Raw genomic sequence first — 21,461 nt, 5'->3', positions numbered from 1 at the left:
CTTGGATCAAATCATCAGCCTGCTAGAACTTTAGAGTCTAGCACTGGAATATAAACATAAAGAATAAATACCCACTATATCATATACAAATAGCATTATTTATGATGACTAGACTAGGGTTTTTATGCTCTTTTTTTGATAATGCATGTAAACTCAATATTTTAATCACTGAATGTATGTTGGTTTGAACTGGAGTTAATGGACTTCTTACTTTTATCTTAAATGTATTGATTTTTAGGTTTCTATGTGTTTACTAACATAGAAAAATCTGAATGCGTTTCAGTGCACTGTGCAAAATGTGCATGGTAATACAATAACTCTAAGCTTTTATATGTGGCTCACTTCAAACTTGCTAATACTTACACTAAAATCGAGGACTTAATCACTACTAGTGGACAGAGAACTGTAAAGATTTTCTTTATTTGCTTTTGTTTGTAAGTTATTGTTAGCCATATGTCTACTAACTCATTTAAAATCATTTCCATAAGAATTGTATGTTATCTTTGTTACCAGATCTGGGTAGTCTGAAATCCTTATGTCAGTTAGGTATTCTGAAGTAAGACTTATGTTTTACTTGAGTAAATTCTCATCCATGACCTTCTGATGTAGAGGTTAGCAAATAACAATTGACAGTTGTATCAGTGCTTAGCTTTCAGTAACCATCTCATATATATCAGGTGTATGAAAATGGTCACTGTAAATATTAAAATAATCATCAAATTTGCTAAATGCCTAGAAAATTCTATGCAGATAAAGCTTTATCTCAGCTGAAAGCTAGGTTATTTTATTCAGCATCAGAAAAAATATTCCGTATTTAGAACTAACCAGTAGTGAACATAGATCTTCATTTGGTATTAACAGTATCCTGTATTGTGCAAAGTTGGCTATGTTTCCGTGTTAGTATCACTCAAGAGTCTGATAATAAACACTTTTTTTTTTTTTTTTTTTCTAACGTAAGACTCCAGATGAGTTCATACAGTGGCCATTAAATCAACTTAGGATATTGTGCTAAGAACTCTACCAGATTTTGTATCACTGCTAAAATGTATTTTCTAATATGTGAAAGGTCAGGCTATAGTACCCATCTTCCAGAACAAGGACTAATTTTTTTCTCATTTCCATTTAGTTGTTCTCAGTTGCCTTCTCTCTTATCCTGCCAATCTACAAGTCTTCAAGAAGTGAAAATAATTGGAGAAATTAATAAGTGTTTTCTCAATTCTCTTGTTGCCAAAGGAGTAATTCGAGTTAGGAAAAAAATAAATAGATAATTAGATAAAAATAGGTAAGATACTTACATCCAATACTTAAAGCAGTATTATTGGGAAATACATACTTTCATATTGCTCTACATACATTACTAGTTTGAATCCTACTATTGTAGTTTTAAAGAGATCCAATTCAGATAGCAGTAGTTCAGTTCTGTAAGAGGTAATGTTTTGTGAAATTGCTATAACTTGTCTTCAGAGTTCCAGATACATAGGAAAGAAACTTAATCTCAAATGCTGCAACAAAAACAGGAGTTTACTTGTAATATTCGTAATATCATAGTCTAACTTTTCAAATATTAAGTTGTTTCATCTTTAAGATATCTAAACAATTGGCATCTGTATTTGAAGTTGTTCTTTGGTTTTATTAACCAGATTAGCTTACCTTTTTTGAAAGAGACACTGCAAATGTGGATCTAGAGACTTGTGTTGTGAGTATTGAATTAGGATGAGCCTGGAATCTACTGAAATATCCAGAATACTCTCCTTCCAGAAATATTCTTTTTCAGTGATTCTAATCAGTGTTTTCTGAAAGTAGGACCTTCAGGACTAGGAATTTGATGCCATGGATTAAAGACTGTCTGGAACAAGTATTTCTAGAAAAGTTTGCGATGTTAATCACATATTATTCAACATGGGTAAGAGATTTCTTTGGCTCACTGATGTGTAACACTTTTACATTCAATATAAAAAGAAAAAGCTTGTAGCAAAAGTCAGTGATGTACAAAGCTGGCAGCAGCTAGTCAAGAGTAGGCAAAAAGAAAAATAAAATTTAAAAGGAATTATCTTACATGACTGATTTGTGACTATGACTATCGAGTGATACCTAAATATGCAAGAAAATCTGCCACAAAATGTTCATATATCTTCTGAATTCTATCTAGTGTTTATATTTTTTTTAATTCCCAAAAATGTTTGTAAAATTTAAAGATATTTTTCAACTAGCTTATAATGCATATTTTCGTTATGTGCTCTTTATAGACAGTTGAAGAAATATAATTATACTCTAATTCTTCATAGAAAATTGATAGCTCTAGGCTGAAGAGTTGGTATTAATTCTTGGGCAAGACAAAGACATACCTCTTTCAAGTCTTTCTGTAAGAAAGATCTGCAGACAAAAACAACAAATTCTAGTCAGCTGGTATTCTAAGGAACGAGGCTGCATATTTTTGATGAATTGAGCTTACTTGAAACCTGGTAAAAGCTAAAGGAAAGTTGCATAGGAGAGGTAGAAACATTACTGGCTCTGTCCCATGGTGGCTATAAAGCTTTTGTGTTAGCAATTACATTTGATAAGTTTTCTCACTTATACTCTTTATAAATAATGAATAAAATCTTTAAATCTTAAAGATATCATGTCATCTTTGTAAGCAGATTGAAGAACTTAGGAAATGCAATAGAGATACATTGAGTCCATTGTTTTTACTGAACTGATTTTCAAACTAAGAATGGAACGTTGTGTAATTTACACTAAAAGACAGTGTAAGCTTCTAAAAACACGCATTCTGGTTTCACTTGGCATGGAGTTTACTTTCTTTGTAGTGACTGATGTGTTGTTGTGCTTTGGCTTTAGGAGAAAAACAATGTTGATAACACACGTTGTAGTTGTTGCTGAGCACTGCTGTATGGAGCCAAGGACATTTTAGGTTCTCAGCTTGTACTCCTGCAGTCCCCTGTCTTGCACAATTCTGCAAGGAGCTTGGAGGAGACCAAACCAGGACAGTTGACCTAAATTGGCCAAAAGGGAGGTCCCATGCCCTGTGGCACCATGCAAAAAAATTATAGAACAGTTGGGTGTTGGCTGGGGGTTGGGAAGTACTGCCTAGGAGCTGGCTGGGCCTCAGCCAGCAGGTGGTAAGCAATTGTATCCTGCAGAAGAACTGTGGAAGGATGTTTTCTGCCATTGTACTGCTTTGTTAGAAATAACCATGAAATGATTTGAATGGAAAAAACACTTGAACGTTTTTGCTATTAAATGCCTGTAAAACAATCGGCTCTTAGCAGACTATTCAGGAGTAAGATCTTTTGTAAAAGCCAAATCAAAATAACTTTTAAATATGCAGTAGTCAAAAGAGTGAACAGTTTTTAGAATTATAAGGACAGTCTACTGTAAATTCTGTGTTTCATGCACGGTTTAAATACATTCCAGAAAAAGCTCAGGAAAGAACGCAGGATCAGCTTAACTATGGAAGTGCTTCTGTAGGTGGAATGATAATGGCTAACTAGGAAAGCAAATGACATGCAGATCTGAGTGAGGTCTGTTAAATAATGACATGGAAAGTAGGACGAATTTTCAGTTTATTCTGATTAAATTTGAAGGCAATGTCTTCAAAAAATGTGGTTCTACACATTAATTAGAAAGCTGTGAAACTCCTTGCTTCAGGCTATTACAGATATTTAAAATTTACAACTTTCAAAAAACTGCTGCACAAACTTACAGCTAGAAAACCTGTTCAAAATGGTAGTTTCAAGATAGACTGCCTAAAACCAGGAATACTGCTTGGGCGACAGTTTCTCAGAGGGATTCAAAGAGACCATTCTAGATCACAACCAAGATGTAAATACTAAGCTGTAATGTCATTAATAGGTTTTATCTAAACTATCAGGTGCAAAGTTGTTATTGTCTTTGTTCACATCTTTTAATCAAATAAAAGCATGAGTTAGGAAATAGTTGAAAATTAACTGCAAATAATTCAAGTGTATGTACTTCAGGAAATATGAAAATGCTGGAAGTATAGCCACAAAAACATTTTAATTACTTGATCATTAAAAAAAAAAAAAACAAATTGAGAAATAGTAGAGAGATAGTACTGGCTATTCTCATCTTGATGTGTGATTGGAATCATTGAGAAGAATGAGCACATGCATTACACATAGTAGCTTCTAGCCATCACAGTTCTTTTCGTTGTTGAGGTGGGTATTACAGTAAAAATCAGTGCTTTACTTATCACTCTTTTGCTCGGCCTCTAACTTAAACTTGTTTGCAGAACCTGTTCTTTGGTATTATTGAAAGGTACCCGGATTTCAGTGTGCTTTTCTCTTCTAGTATCCTATTTAGTCTTCTGACGCTCAGTTAAATATTACATAGAAATAAATGTTAAAATAAAATTCTTTAATTCAGAGTGAATGATTTTACTTAATAGTTTGTAACATGCGACTACATGGCTTATTGCATACTGTGTGTATTTCTAAATATTGACATTCTGCAGTTCTGTGTCCAGTAAACTGTTAGTGTGAAATATTGGTTCTCTTGAAACATAGCAAAACACCTATGACTTCTTTCAAATCAACATTTCATATTATTATTTTCTGTACACAGAAGAAACCTCTGTGCACTTTTACAAATAGCACAGCACTGGAATTCTGCTGTAATTGCGAGGTTTTGTAATTGGAGCTTTAGAATTCATTGTGTACTGTGTATAAACTAGATGGCAAAAACTTTCTTTTGTTTTCCTTTTATTTAAAAGATATTTTCAGAAACTGCCTCTTGTGCTAAAAGAATAGCTAATTAGTTTTTAAGAACTGAGAAGGATCCTGAAGGTCCAAAGACTTTAAAGGAGACAAAATTCATTATGCAGCCAACAGTAGCTCCTCTAACACTGGGAACAAGCTGTGTGTCAAAGTGATGGGTTGTCTGGAGAAATGATCTTTGGACTGTGTTTATGTTGTTAAGTTAAAGTATTTGCCCGCATAGATCAGTGTTGAAAACTGATACAATACTGGAGGTTTGGGAAGTTGTTGACTTGAGTTTTGGTGTAATTCATTTAGAGAAGGTAAGAAACACAACATTAGAATTGCTTGTCTCAGCAGTAAATTAGTGAATTAATTAAATTTAGAGAAGTGCAGCAGGTTGAGGGTAGTGTTCAGCCTTGATTCAGGTTCAGCTAGTGAAGAAGTTTCCCATAGATCTGAGTGATGAGGCTTCCAGATCCTTGATCAGCTTGTTAGACTGTTTTTGTACATTAATTTTCATTTAAAAATTTATATATGATATGTGATTAAAAACTATACACAGTTTTTTCCCTTCTCTATAGTACCTTCAACTGTTATTCTCCTTTCATCTGAGTAGTTATTTCTGCCTTAATTTGCTGAGTATAAATTTTTATTTTTGATGTGTGAAAGCTGTTGTCCTATGCTTGCGGTTCTTCATGTGATGAAATGTACCTATACTCACAGTTACTGAGAAGATTCTCTCAAAGACTTCTAGGCTTTTATTTTTCATAAGTTACAGCATTTCATAGGTAATACAATTATTATTTTTTTTTACCTTTCTAAAGAGCATATCACATTGTTCCTAAATCTGCAGATGTCATTTGCAAATTTCATGGCAGCAGATTATTCAGTGTAATGCCAGATTCAATATGTAGTACCCACGTTCACCACTACTAAGTGTCACCAAATGAGTTCTGCCCCCAGAGAGGTACAAAAAAGTTCTAATTTCTAATTTTTGTATTTTATATACAAAATTGACAGAATATATTTGGCCTCACATTTTTTTTCTTAATGTTAAATTAATATTTCTTGTTTTATTTTTATAATAAAGTTCAGAAAAGAAATTCTTTTCTCAAATACAAAGCATTGAAAGGATATTCTTTAATTTGTACGCTTTCTTGGGAGGTATGTCAATTTTATCCAGATATGTAGGCTGCACAGATTGAAAGCATCTTTTTCCTGTCATTTAGCCTGAGGAAATTGATAGAAATGCTTTTCAGACCTTGAACTTTTCTCTATTTCTTTTTTTTTTTAATTGGGAGAACAGTTTTGTATGTGCTCTATTTTGTATTTTATTTCTGTTTATGTTTCACTGTAATATTCTCTCACCTTCTTATGGTTTCTTTGTGCTATTTCCATCTCTTCTAATTCATTTTTTTTAAAGTGGTACTTTGCATTTAAACCCATAACATCACTGAGAATCGTAAACACCTCCCTGGATTTACTTTACCGTCTCCTTCATGGTATATCAGCTTTTCAGAAATTCATGTGAGCAATTAATCTTGTGGATTTTTATTTGCTTCTTTAGCTTTTTTGTTCTGCTTTTTTGTTGTTGTTATTGGTTTTTTTTGTTTGTTTGTTTGTTTTGGCCTATTCTCAGTGGCCCTGTCAGATGAGATGTTGATCTCTCTTTTTTGACTTTCTTCTTCAACCTCTTTCAGGCATCACATCTCTTTTACATTTAACATACAAATGCTATTACAAAAAATGTTTTGTGGTAGTGGTTTCATACTGATAGTAGTGTGATGGAGTTGAGCTGTCTCTCTCAGTATCCATCCTCAAAAGAACAGAGGAAGAAGAAGGGCTCATGAGTTGAGATAAGGACAGGGATATCACCAATTACTGTCACAGGCAAAACAGACTAAACGTAGGGAGCTGAATGTTGTTTTTTGCATGTTTCTAACAAACTAGCGCAGTGAGAATTAAAAGCCAACTAAAAATGCCTCCAACCTTTTCTACCTTCTCACCCCAAGTGATGCAGGGAACAGGGAAGGGGGCTGTGGTCAGTCCATGATGCTTCATCTCTGCTGCTCTTCCATGGTCGGTCACTCTGCCTCTGCTTCATGTGGAGTCCCTCCCACAGGATGCCATCCTTCCCAAACTGATCTCGTGAGTTTCTCACAGGCTGCAGCCCTCCAAGTTCTGCTCCAAGGTGGTTCCATGCCTCAGGGGCCCATCCATCAGGAGCAGACTGTTCTAGCGCAGGTCCCCAAATGTGGCAGCTCCCTCAGCCCTCCTGCTCCCCCAAAGGCTCCTCTCCCCAGGGCTGCAGCTCCAGCCCAGGGCTGTGCCTGCATGGCTGTCTGTGGGCTGCAGCCTCCTCTCAGACACATCCACTGCTGCGTGCATCATGGGTTCCTCCATGGCTGCACATGAAGACCTTCTGTGTGTGGTGCCCATGGATAGCCTGCTCCACCAAGGACTTCTCCTGCCCTGCAGGAAACTTCTGCTTCATGCCTGGAGCACCTCTTACCTTATTTCTGCACTGACCTTGCAAGCTGCAAGGCTACTTCTCTTATATTTCTCACTCTTCTTTCTCAGCTGTTGTTGCACGCTAGTTCTTCCTTCTCTTACATCTCCTGTCCCAGAGATACAGTGAGTGTTGCTGATGGATTCAGCTCTGGCAGTGATGGGTCTTGTTTTGGAGCTGTTGGGATATAGCTCATTTCTGACACAGGACAGCTGCTGGGCACTGCTCATATAAGTGTCCCTGCAGCCCCCTACTAACAAAATATGGCTATGTGAGCCCCATACAGTTGTTTTCATCGGTATTTAATGTTTTAATCGGCAAATCAACATATTCTTCTGAATAGTGAGCCATCTTAGGTTTTACTTTTCACCAACCTTGCCTAAATTAATGGCATTTCTTTTCAAACTGCTGAGCATATACTACAGTCTAACTTGAAAATCTAACCATCACTTCAATTGCAACTTCAAAGATTTGTGTGGTTGGAAATTTAGTTTGTGCATGCTTAATGTATTGTAATCCTATGTTTACTTCTCTCATATTAGAATTATGCAGTTGCAGTAAGATTTACTCAAACCTGAAGCAGCAAAACAAAATTTTTCTGGGTAAATTCTTAGTCTTTGTTCATAGCTTACATCTGAGAAGTTCATTACAACAAAAATAGAAGATTTCTAGCCAGTGCAAAATAAACTGTTGGTCCTGTACCACTCCCTTCTATCACTTAACAGTAAGTAGTGGCCTATTAATTGTTTTGCTTTTTTTTTTTTTTAATTCCAAAACCAAAATGTATCATAAAAGTAAAATTTAAAATTTGAGTAATTTTATGAACTTAGACTTAGTTGCACTTTGAATCAAACACCAACTTCTGATATCTGTAGAGTGTGACTAAGGTTATTCTCTCCTAAGCTGAAAATGTACTACAATTTCACAATCAAATGTTTGTAAAAATCTTTTAACTTCTGTGTATGCAGCTGTCAAAGTCTGACATGAACAAGCAGTTGTTGTGTCTTACCAGAATCTCTCCTTTGGCATCAGGTTACTTTTTCCTGGGTACCTGAGAAAGCTCTATCATCTATTGATTTTCTTCTTCTAGGTATTATTAGTTATGACTTCTATAGTAAAGCTGGCATTTTAAATATTTCTGTATAATCTTGAATGTACTGGTCATTTTGAACTTCACTGCTTTTTGCAGTTATGTAAGTTTTTGGTTCTTGACTGTGGGTTTTGTTTGTTTTCTTAGTCAGAGATGGCTGACAGGAGGAACTTGAACTGCAGCTTCTCTTACCCGTAGCAATATTTGATTTGTATTCATCGTAGGCTGGAATACTTGTTAAGTGTAGCACTGTAGATGGGTCTGAGGTTTTGTGTCATAACATATAATTTTTACCTACAGGCTTTTATAGCATATTAAGTTAATGCTTGCAATGCTAAACAGAACTATATAAAATACATCATTATAAATTTGATAGCTGCTGAAGTACAAGATGCTTAATGGTATAACACATCTATTGAAAAAAATGTGCTCTCTTGCACATTCTAATAATTAGGTAATATCTGCCAGTGTGCTAAACAACAAATTTGAATAAGTGACTCCCACAGCTGCCTTCATAAATCATGGATTCAAAGCATTTGTTATTGTGAAATAAATTTCTATTTGTCAAGTCTGTCTACTTTCAAATTTTATATTCCAAACATGGAGCAATTCCTTTGTTCTCAGTTTGTCCTGGTAAAGGCTTCATTTTGCTCGATTTCTATGTCATGTCAGCAGTACTTTTTATAAAATAGGCTAACTAGACCCAAACTGCCATGCAGAAAATTGCTCTGGGCAATACAGAGTAATTTTTTTAATAACTCAGCTGAACAGTTTTTTATAAAATACAGCCTTATTCTAGAATATTGATGTGAATGTGAAAAAGCAGTGCATCAGCTCTTACTTTCTAATCCATTTTCTCCCCTGAATTTTTTATTCAGACTTTTTTGTAAAGCTGTAAGTATTAATTACCTGAAACAAAGACTAAATAAGAGAGATTATATTTGGAAGAAGACAATAAGGATGCACCTTTTTTTCCATTGAGAAAATTCTGGTCTAGATGTGGGTTTTCTGTTGTGATGAAATTACTAAGGTGGCTTGTAGAGTTGTGGGGAGCAGAGAGATTAAATACAAAAAAATAAGTCTTGGGAAAAAAAAAAAAGTTAAAGAAGGAATGTAAATAAGTTTTTTCCAAGTGTTGTTTGCTTGAATTCAGATTTCTTAACAGCTGGATTAGAGATGTTCTTTTTATCTCAAGAGTAATGTTACTATGTAATACTGTAAAGCTGTAGTATGTAATAAAGTTTAAGTCTCATTATTTAAAGCTTTAGATTATTAAGCTGTATCTTATTGTAATACAGAATTTTAGATCTGTTAATGCAAAAAAACCCACCCACAACAGTTATAAATATTTTAAGTTTTCATGCTTAATTTTGCTGATCATGCCTGCTTAGTATTTCTCCTTCCCTAGTTACTTAGCATTTAAAACAATGCTCCAAATGTACAAATACCCATTATACCTGCACAAGATTATGTGCAGTTCCAAAAAATGATGAAAGTTACACTGAAGCTTGCTGTTAGTCTATGAAACCTATGGTTGAAATAACTTAGTATTTCCCTAAACTGTGTGCAGCTGAATCAGGGGCTGCATCTACTGTTCTTGAGATAGGTAGTTACACCAAATTCAGGATTGTTCCCCACATTCCCTCTTTGCTGTTAATTGAGTATGGGCTCCAGTAATTTGGAATCACATAGTTCATTCTCCTGCTTTGGTTTCCTCACTAGAAGTTTGGGTTTCCTGACTATAGTTTGCCTTCCATGTGGTAAGCAAGCAGAATATATTCCAAAACAAATAGTAATAATTGAACTTCAGTTGTTCAACTTTGACTAATATAATTGATTTGATGCTCATCTCTGGCTGAAATAATGTTTGTAGGAATGTCATTTTTCTCTGAGATTTTTGTCTTCCTTTTATAAGTTGAATTAAAAGTTGCTAAGTTGTTAAGCAAAGCATCACCAAAGCATCACTAGCCAATCAGCTAGTCTGTTGTGTAATCTTTCTCACTGTACAAAAATGCTATTTCAAAGATGCTGAAAATTTTAATTTTATTTCTGCTAAAGTCTCTCATATGCATACTGTGTGTTATAATGCCATTTCAGGGAAAATAAATTTGTTGTATGCCAGTCTTTTAGGTAACTTGGGAATTCAATGTCATAAAGGTAAAAATTATTTTATTCCTAATGAGAGTTCAGGTCTGTTTTTTTTCCTCTTAAATTCACTAAGCAGTGATTCATCAATGGATTGCTGTATTTTCTGTCTTGTTATTATTCAGTAATTAATGAATTACTATCAAAAAAAAAAAAAAAGAGTTCTCTCAGTAGGATAATTTCAGTATTAAAGCTACATAGCTGAGCAGAGAGTTCACAGTTTTTGATTTGCAAGGTCATCTCTACTAAATAATTCCTTTCATAACACTTCTAGATGTTCCAAATAATACAATAAAAGCTGTTTAGAGGCAAATTTATACTTTGGTTTGTACTACCTAATTTGGTAGTATAAAGTAACCAGGATTTGTATGCTATCTTAAATTATACCAACTACCTTTCCCAGACAGTTAGATGGCAAAACTAAGCAGCATCTCTCCACTTTTACCCTAGGCTTGGGAACCCAAAGTGTATTCTGTACTCAGTTCCAGATGGACTCTGTGGAAGTCAGCCAGCACAGTCTGTCTCAGCTAACCAGTCCTGTGAAATCTGGCTGCTTTCTCTGAACTGTTTTGGTTTGAGGCAACAGTGAATGCAGCAGAGAGCTCAGGCATGGAAGATATAACTCATATCAACTAATTAACAAGTGAATCAAGGAGTCTGTGTGAGATTGTTATACCTAGCTACAGTACATAATTTTTTAAGATTCTCAATGTATTTCTTAAACACGGAGGAAATTATGCATAGCATTTAAACCACCTAATCCGATATATTTAATATATTTTACACTCATATTAGGTAAGAGGTCATCTCAACACCTGAACTAACAGTCAAAGTAAGGATGTTGGGATTGGTTAACACATAACAAATTTTATTTGGAAGGTCCAATGCTGAGTTTCTAGATTGCCTGACTGTTTTGTACCACGCAGGAGCATAAGCTGAACAAAATTACTAAGTGAATAGACACTACCTCCAATAATTTGGTCTAGGTCTCTCAGTTTTTGTGTGTGCACTGTAACTGTTTTCTTAGTCCTCATCTTGTTGATTTGTAGCTAAGCTCAATTAGATTTCATGTAGAGGATAGCCACTGCTTAGAGGGAGTACGTACTAGCAACACAACAAATAAAATTTTCACCGGAGCGGCATTCTATTGGCTTTCATTTGATTGGAGATGTTCACAAAGCTAGTAGCTTTCTAAAATTTATTTCCTATGGGTTACAGCTAAATTAAACTCATCTGATTTAATTCTTAAATAAAAGAAAGATCCCTGAAAAAACTGCTGTTTCAAGTATTTACTGCACATTTCTTGCTGTAGTGATATATTTTCAGTTTGCCAGAAACAAATTTATTATATCAAGTTTTAAATTAAGACTGGGTTTATATTTATTTTGTTTTTAATACTACATTCAGCTGTGAAGCAGTTAAGCATCATTTGCAGATATGTCTTTTTATTACCGTGTATCTATAGTTAAAAAAAATATTACTATAATAAGCATTTGAACATTGTCGTAACTTTGGAAATGAATATATGATTAGATTAGTCACAGGTTTCTGAGCTCATTAGGAAATGGAGTCACGACTTAGTATGGTTTTTTAACTTTTGATAGAGATATTACTTCAAATATTTATTTACTTTTTCAGTATTAAACTCTTTAAGATAAACTCATGGCCTACCAGGTTCTTAAGTTAAACTTCTTATTTCTGTGTATGAACTCAACAGGTACTATTACTTCGTAATAAGGATATTTTAGAGAGCATATCCCAGGTGAAATTATTTGTTTGAAAGCTATGAGCCTGAATGTATTTCAGTGTTCTGCTGAATCTTCCTGGAGAAATTTGTACATAATCATGAGAACAAACAGTAAAAATTTATCCTAATGTTTGACCTTAAAGTGTTTCTTTACCAAATGAATTTGTATTTCTCCATACCATGGTTGACCTTTTTCTGCATAAACACTTACAACGATAAAGTACATGAATAGTATTGTGAGAGAGACTTGTGCATTTTAAGAATTTAAGTACTGCAGACAGTCAAGGCACTCCTAGATGTTAATTTGAAAACATAAAGAACTCTGGTGTAATAAAGTGTTCTTATTATTATTTATTTGTTCTATAGATTAAGAGAAAATAACAAATTGTTACAGCTAATGTAAGTTCTTGGCAAAATTGATTGACTGTAATTGAAGTAGGCCATTCTGAAGACATACTCATAATTAAGTAATCCATAGCTTTGCATAATGTTCCTCTTTTTCATGAATTTCATCCTGAACGTTAATGTGCTAAATTAAGACAAACTGATAGTGTTTTATCCTGTTTGTGTGGAGTTTATAAATTTATTTTGCAGTAATAAACTAGTGCGTTACTTTACCTCTTTCTATTTATACTAGCCTGAATTTGGATTGTTCTCCTTCGCAGGGGATAGTCTTAATCTTGAGATTTCTTCTATGTGTGATCTAAATTTGGATATATTAATGTATGAAGTGTTAAATCATGAACATTCAAAAGTGAGGTTGAATAGAATTTAGTTCTCAGAAAGTTGGCAGAAAATAGGTTTAGATTGGGTATAGTGTAAAACTAATGTAGACAAGATGTAGTTGGAATATTTCATTTGTCTGTCTGTAGCTGAGTTCTGTGCCATCTTTGTTGTCATGTGGAGGTACAGCTGTTTCACAGCAGGCCACCCATATAACTATAAAGCATGCAGATGCGTTTTTTTCTCCTCCACTTCAGGAGATCAGCAAGCAGTTTCAGAGGTGATCAGCTAGTTAGTCCTCCAGACAGAAGTTCTCTAGCAGTTGCATGCACAGAATACAAAACACACAAAAACTGTCCTAGTAAGAGCTGACTGAGGAAGGAGATCAGGCTGTGGTGATGAGGCAGGGCTCAGTCAGACAAAGGAGCTAACATCCTGCTTATATTCAGCAATCTCCTCCTGCCCCTTCTTGCCTTTTTCCCATGCTTGCTCTTCCCCCATCCACTTTATCCCTTTTTCTTAGCTTTTCTCCTCCCAAATGAGCAATCTACCCCATTCATTATATCCATAACCACCACCTTTTGCGCTTCTGATACTGTTCTGTGAGTCCTGCTTGTTTCACAAGATTTAACTATCCAAAAGGCCCTGAAAGTCCTCCCTAGGGTTAATTTGTGAATACTGGCTGTCTCATATAACTTCACCATAGCCACATGTGAAATCAAGCTGTTCCTCACAGTACTGCTGGCAGCTTTTATCAGACACTATTCTGTCAGACTCCTCCTCTGCTGCCATCTGTCACAAGTCAACAAATTATAACAGAATATCAGTGGAAAGGTTCAATCTCTACTGCCTTACCACCACCATCCTCCTTTAATGTTGTGGGTCAGTGTAACAAAACAGGAGACATTACTTTGAGATCAGCCCTTTCATTTATTTTTAGGAAAGAATACTAGAACACTTGAAGTCATGTTTTGGCTTCAGTGGAAAACTCTGGAAGTTAACTGTACTGCCTTAATACGTGTAACTCACAGATGCCTTTTTTTCTTTCTTTTTTTTTTTTTTCTTTTTTTTTTCTGATTGCTTTATTTATATAGCGTTAACAGAAAGTGAGAATAGAGTACAGATAACATTTAACTCAAGTAATTTACTGAACGTGACAACTATCAGTCTTGATGGGGTATCACAAGCATATGCTGTACTTAGGGAAATTTAAAAATGTATTATACTGTTGTTATCCTTGAATAGCTTAGTGAGGGATTATATGTATGTGCCATTTGCAGTTCTATTACACTAAATATTTAATGAGTTTACAAATAGTAGATAAATATTTAACACTACTTCATAGAAATTTGCATTTAGTAAACAATTGTAACTGCCAAATATAATGGCCTGATTTAGTTAAATTGTTATTTCAGTTAGCAATTCAAATTGCTTCTGAGAAATTAAACCTGAGATAGGACAATGTTAAAGGTGTAAAAGGGCATGTTGTTCAAAGAGCTAGCCATTCGTATTTCAGGTCTACTATTAATCTTACTAGCACAGCATTTGCTGTTTTCTCAGTTGTGGTACTTCTGTGATTGCATCTGTTCTGATGGACTTCTGCTTTATATGGTCTTCCCCCTTGATGCTTCCAAAATGAAAGAAAAATACTGAGTTTATTCATGAGTTTATTTAAAGCATTTGCCTAGAGCATTCTCAGCCAGATAGACTTCACAGAGTTTCCAAATGTGAAGTGGATTAAGTGTCAGAAAGCAGAGAAGATAGCAAAAATGGAAATCTTACTTCTCAGTCCCTTAGTAGTTTGTAGTCTCAAATAGAATTTCACAAAAATATATGCCTTGCATGTAGGTTGTTCAGCAATTTTACAAAGGGAAGGAATTGTGAAAATAAAAGCTCCACACATAACAAGTTCCTTTATGTTAGTTATCTGGATTCAAGATGACCAAAATTGAAGAACTTTATGCAATTAAAAGGCATTGTGGATCACAATTAAACTATTGAGAAAACTGGTTGAGAAATATTGAAAAGTTGATTTGTCATAATATTATATATACATGTGGTCATTAAATGTATTCTATTATTCTATTAAAACTCTTCAGGAAAAGCTGTTTGCCATTGTTTTTGTGTAAGCTACTTGTCTTCCATCTTCTAAAATGTTCTACTCTGGCTTTTGTCTATACTTTAGAATACAGATATGAAAGTTAATTGCAGAAAAAGCACAAGTAATTCCTTACATGCAGTGGTTATGATATTCCCCATTTATGACATTCCCCATTTGATGTAGGTTCAGTCAGTGGCAAACTCAGGTGATTCACATTATATTGTTAAATGCAAATTATTTTTGTTATCTGAAGTCTGAAACAGACTTCTACTTTCTCAGCTTCTGTAGTGCCATTCCTTGGACTGACCTGCTGCTGTTGTAGAGATGTACCATCTTGTTGTTCTGAGTATTTGGAGAATAATGGCAGGGGGAACAGTCTAAGGAGCCTCATGATTACCTTAAGTTTATTACTAAATATCTTGAAAGGATAGCTTACCTGAGCAGATTTGGAATAAAACATAAAAAGATAAAAAACATAAAAACATAAAAAGATAAAATAAAAACGAAAAATATGTATTTATGGGCAATAAACATCTATTTAACATTTCACCTAGTGTTCTTTGTATATCCCTTTTAAGTTAATCTGACATCTTTTTATGTCTTAGTTAACTGTGCTATGGTGGTGAGGTTTTTCTCAGTTAAGATAACTACTTGCTTTACTTTTAGCCATTCTTATCCATTCTCTGGGGAAAGAGCAATAGGTAACAATTGTTTCTTATTAGCTTTTTAATATGCACATAAAGTCTCCAGAACTGAATCAAAGTTCATCCGCTTCCTTGAAAGCAAGTCTATGCCTTTGGCAACCCACATTTTAAAAGATATAACATTAATCCTCTTGAGATGTTTAACCAGAAATTCATATTCATCATCTAGTTTTCAAAGTAGAATCTTTGCTTTAGGTCTTCTAGGCAGGTTCCTTTCCATGCTTCATTTTGTTTGATATAGTTTAATTCAAACTTTTTGTTTGCAAATGAACTCTGTCTAGTCCATGTATTTTTCTGTATCTGATGATATCTTGGTCTCTAAGTATTGATAATGAGAATGTCTTTTCATAATTTTTTGTTCTTAAAGATTTATCTTTAGAGAGATTGCTCTGCTGATGTGTTTTGTGCCATGAAAGCTTCTCAAACAGCTCCTGGAAAATCCTGAAATGAAAAAAAAAAAAAAAATAAAATAATGATGAGATAAATATATATATCTTACATTAGCCATAAAATCAATTTCTTGGGGAATTTAGTGAAGAGCAAGGTAAAGATTTCTAATTGAAAACTTTGGATGAAAGCTAAGCAATGTAATGTTGGTGAACTGTTTGAAGAGAAGAATGATTCCTGTGCTTATTTTATGTGTATGTATGTAATATGCTTTGAATTCTGTTCCATCAATCATGTTAAAATGGTTTAAATTGCTAACATAAAAGTGTAAAATGAGTATAAAGCTTGTCAATAAAAATGACCGCTCTTATTTAAATGTTTTACAAATACAGAAGGTATTCATAGTCTTAACAGTAATACAACAGCCACTTTTATTAAATGAAGATAATAATGTTCACTCTTAAACACAGAGCGTATTTCTTTTCTTGAAAGCAGATCCAGCAAATCTATTTACACCTATGTATGTATGTATTGCTTTAGCTGTGACAGTCATTATTTGCAGCACTGTGGTCGCAACTGATTCAGAGTACATTAGAGAGCAAAATCTTAGCAGTTTTTTTCATCACCTTGCTGGAGGAAATTGTGGATAAAACAATCTAAATCTAGCCTATATTTTATACAAAGATGAATTTGATTGAGTAAATGTGAATATTTGTATTGACAGTGGGATTGTGTTCTCTAGTTATGGTTTTATATGCTAAGAGATTTTTCATACCACTTTGCACAGGGCAGCAAAGAATGGTGATTAAGGATCAGTCTATTAAGCAGCATTTTAACTTCATCTTTACTTTTTCTTAATATGAAATATTCCCATTTCCTTCCTTTTTTTATATCACTCTTTTTTGCCTTAGTGAGATTTATTAAGGGCCCTGACAAAAAGTCAGGAAATATAGATTGGCTTATTGTCATAATCATACTGCAGTGAGGTAATCACATGAGATCAGTAATCTTTATCTTGTTGAGGAAAAAAGACATTTTACTTGAGAGATTGAGTCTTTAGATACATGAAGCTCTTATGTACTTTAGCTTTGAATTAGTGATTTGGATGAACATAATACGTTGAATTTTAAAAGCAGTAGATAACCATCCATTGAGTAAAAAATGTCTTATAGTATCTTATGAATGACATATTTAGACAGTGAATTCACCAGAACTTAACCTGTGTGGATTAAGGCATTCTTTTGTATCCTAAAGTGTCAGAGCGTTTCAAATTGGAATTGTTCTGAATCTTGACATCAATGGTATTTAGGCAGAGCTATTCAAAATAAAATGAATTAAAGCAAAACGTTAGAGCTAGAAGAAGCAAACTAATAAAACCCTGAAGCCATGTGGAGGGCAAGAAGTTTCCTTTTTCTTTAACTTATCGGGAGTGAGCATTTTTTTGTCTATTTAATTGGGGTGAAATTTGCATCTGTGCAATATGTATAAAAATACTTTGAGAACAAATTATATTTAATTTCACGTTTGGTAGCACAGCAAACTATTGAACAATTGTAATTGATACAGTAGAGGAAAAGAGAGAACTTTGTTCATTTCATGTATTTACAGTCCCTGTTACTTGTTTGATATCATGGCTAGTAAAAAATAAACACTAACGATTTTTGAATTGTATGCTGTATTAACAAGCAACATACAAAATGAGCTCATTAACAATGAATACTTGGAATTATTCAATTTAGCACCCATGGTTGTGTTTACTACAATTTCATACGAATGCAACATTTTGTGTATGAATTTTATTTATGATTTTTTATGGATCTAAGAATACCTTCACTGAAAAAGATGGAATATGGTTTTTATGAAGTAACTTCAGTCAGTCTAAGAGCAAAAAAGACTGACATATTAAAGGCAGCATTTTAAGTTTCAGTTTTAACTTCATTCAGTCCTGTGCTGAGGCATGTCCTTGATTTCATCAGCTTTACTTCTCTGTATGTCCTGAGCAAATAAATGCATATAATTTCCTCCACTTTGGCAGTGTGAAAATAACTGAACTATATGTTTTATATTAAGCATTACATCCTGTGTATATGTATGATTTTCCTAAATGTTGTTTATAACGTTACTTTTGACTAAATTTAGATCCATATGTATGTGCTGTTCAGCTATGTCTGCTGCAGTCTATATTTTTCTGCAGAACATTCACATATGCCCAACTGCGTCATTTTCAATTGAATTCTTTTTTTTTATTATTATTATTTTTGTTTTTCAGAGTTACATACATGGAAGCAGTCAGGCTCAATTTGTTGCAGAATCACACATCATTCTTCTACTGAGTATCCTTCAGAATCATGATGAATAGAAAAAAAGCAATCTGTACTATTAAGTGAAATTGCATTCACAGTGAACAGCTTTGAACTTTTGAACAGGTATTGTGTTTTGCTATAGTATATGATTAAATAAACATTCAGTGTTGTTTCTGTATTTGCTACCATGGAAAGCTGGTATTGCTTTTCACTAACATGTGCCTTATCTCTTTTTTACTTCTAATGCCTGGTTATGCCTCTAATGTTTTTCCATTCAGTGCTATTTTTGAAGTGGTAGAAACTAATTTTCTTCTCTTTTTCATGCTTTTTAAAAAGTTCAGCATTATATTTTGGGTTATTTTACCTGTTTTAACTGATAAGAACTTGCTAGCTCCTTAAATTGAAATTTATTAATAATGTATAAAGAGATACTCTGTCCTCTAGTAGTCTTTGTGGAGTCTTTTTTAATTATAGTTGTTTTTCTTACTACCTAATCTAAATAATTTCCATCCTGTTTTTAGGAGAATAATTAACCCAGTCCCATTAATTCTCACATTATCTCCTGACATTAGTTTCAATTTTTCATTTCTATTGATTGACAGCAAATTACACTTTTTGTGCCAAATATGTCTAAAGAATGTGTAAGAAAAATTAAGAAAAATTCATATACTCTTTGGTTTAAGTCTTGGTTTTCATCAGCTGTGCTCAGCAAGTGGAAACTGCGGTCACTATTAACTGCTATTATAGTAGAATTGTTCCTTTACAAGTATTTCCTCTGAGGAGAACAAGAGGAAAAGCAATGAAGTAAAAGCTGTAAAGTAATCACTGGATCTCAGACTTTGATTATCTGCTCATAGCTACTCCCTTGTCCTCTCTCTGACATGACACTTGAGGACATATCCTGCCCTTCACCTGGCTTTCTTTGGCATTTGTAATCCAAAGAGAACAACATCATCATTGTCTCTTCTTGCTTCCTTCTTTCCATCATCCGTTTCATTAATGTAGCATGACTTTTGCTACCTAAAAGCTTACTTGCTCCGCAGATAGCCATGTCAAATTTAATTAAAAAATTATGATAATATTTTTTCAGATTATATGCAATATTCCCTAGTCAACTATACTAATATGTCCTGTTCTGTGTCTGCTCCCAGTTCCAAGACAGGGTAGATACAGCATTCCTTGAGCAAATCCAGTAAAACACCACAAAAAAGATTAGAGGACTGGACTATCTCTCATCTTTCAGAGGAAAGACTGTTTAACCTAGAGTAGAGAAGATTCAGAGAGGATTTTACCAGTCAGTTTGTGTGATTTCCTCCCTCTTGAATGGAAATGAAGTTGATGGAGCTAGACTTCCTCAGTAGTGCCCTCTGACAGGATGAAGAACAATGGATCCAGAGAGAACAGCTAGTTTCTCAATCTGAAGGTGAGAAGACACTTTTTACTGTAAAGGTGATAAAACATAGGCTGCCCATAGGTGCTGGAGAGTCTCCATCTGTGAAGACATTAAAAATCCAGCTGGACGTGATTCTGGACAATCTGCTGTAGCAGGTTACTTGATTGGGGTTGCTGGACTCAGGATGATCTCAGGAGTTCCCTTCTAACTTCAACTGTTTTGCTATTCTCTGAATTCTCTAGCTTTTGTAACACACCCTAGTTGCGTCAAAATGACATGATATTTAGTAAAGGTTTAGAGATGCTTATATCATTTATATTTTCTAAATTTGGGCTCCTTTGCAAGAGAGAGTAAAAGATAGCTTTATCTGAAAGCTGCAAAGTCAACACTCAGTGATTAGTAATTTAATTGATGCATTTTTAAGCAGACATGGTAGATGGAAATAGTATGCATCTTATTAGTACCATCTCTAAGCCTTCTTTAGCATAGTCACAATTATTTTTGCTTTTTTGCTCTCCCCAAACTGCCACAATGAAAAAGAAAAAAAGAAGAAGTTATCTAAAACAAATCTCATTTGCTGCATGAGAACGGGAAATATAAAAGCAAAACCAATCTAAGATGAAAAATAAATAAAACTTTTGTTCATGATGTATTTTGTTTGTCTGACTGAGACATGAAAGTGATATTCTTTTGCTGGCAGAGACTGTCTTTAAACTGAGAAGTTGGCTAACTAAATTAAAGCAGCTGGCTGAAAGAATACGTTTAGTGAGATTGTTCATTACCACTTGCAGAAAGAATTCTCTAAGGTTTCATTTCACAGCTCAGTACTATTGAGTTGGGATTTTGGACACAGGCATTTCACAAGTGACATGAAGACCTGACAGATTTTTAACAGTTATGCATGAAAGAATTAATATTTCTTTATCCTTGCCATGCTGCTAGTAATTATTAGCTGCTTCATTGCTTCTTTATTACTTGTTTATTCAGGAAATGTTGACAGAAAATATGGGAATTAGTAGAAAGTTTGCCAAACTGATAAGCATTCATACATTCACTGCACTTGTTAAAGTTTAAAAGCTGCACTGAATCTTAAAGAAAGATAATACTTTGCTGGATTTGTCCTTTTTTTTTTTTTTTTCTTTGCTTCTTTTTTACTTCATAGTACTTAGCACAAGGGCAAGGTTGTCACTTCCTGCTAGTTGCTGAAATGCAGAGTTGTGTTTCTCAGTAAATTTTTAATGTATTTGGTGAGAAAATATGAATTTCTGTTCCAATTCTATACTTGTTTTTACCATATAAAGATCTGCTGTTCTGACCTGAGCTGTAACTGCACAAGAAGGACAGTACTGGTTAAGGACCTGTGAATATATTATACATACTGTTTCATTTATAAAACCAAATTAAATTCAGTATCATGTATACAGTATTACGGAGTACATACTAGTTGTATGCCTAAAATTATTATAAAATTTAAAACAGTTTTAGTTCAAAAATATAGTTACTACATCTTAGTGGTAACACGCTGAAAGTAAGTAAATTCACTGTAATAATGATTCACGTTGGATGCTAAATCTGTAAAACACTGAAGAAAAATAGCATTTTGATTATTTGTAGACATTAATTTTGTATTCCTGTATATTT

General features: G+C 34.0%; 1 protein-coding gene across 1 annotated transcript in view; it reads left to right on the top strand.

Moving 5' to 3' along the window:
* The window catches only part of TUSC3 (tumor suppressor candidate 3), a 107,528-nt gene that overhangs the window by 66,977 nt on the left and 19,090 nt on the right, over positions 1 to 21,461 (top strand). Inside the window, exon 7 of the mRNA XM_048942189.1 lies at positions 18,394 to 18,457. Coding sequence (XP_048798146.1) covers positions 18,394 to 18,457 — 64 coding nt within the window. The remainder of the gene's footprint in view (positions 1 to 18,393; positions 18,458 to 21,461) is intronic.

Source organism: Lagopus muta, chromosome 4 (genome assembly GCF_023343835.1).
Source record: "Lagopus muta isolate bLagMut1 chromosome 4, bLagMut1 primary, whole genome shotgun sequence".
In the NCBI taxonomy this organism is placed as follows: Eukaryota; Metazoa; Chordata; class Aves; order Galliformes; family Phasianidae; genus Lagopus; species Lagopus muta.
Note: the sequence above shows the minus strand (reverse complement) of the source record. Positions and strands in the feature narration are given on the sequence as shown.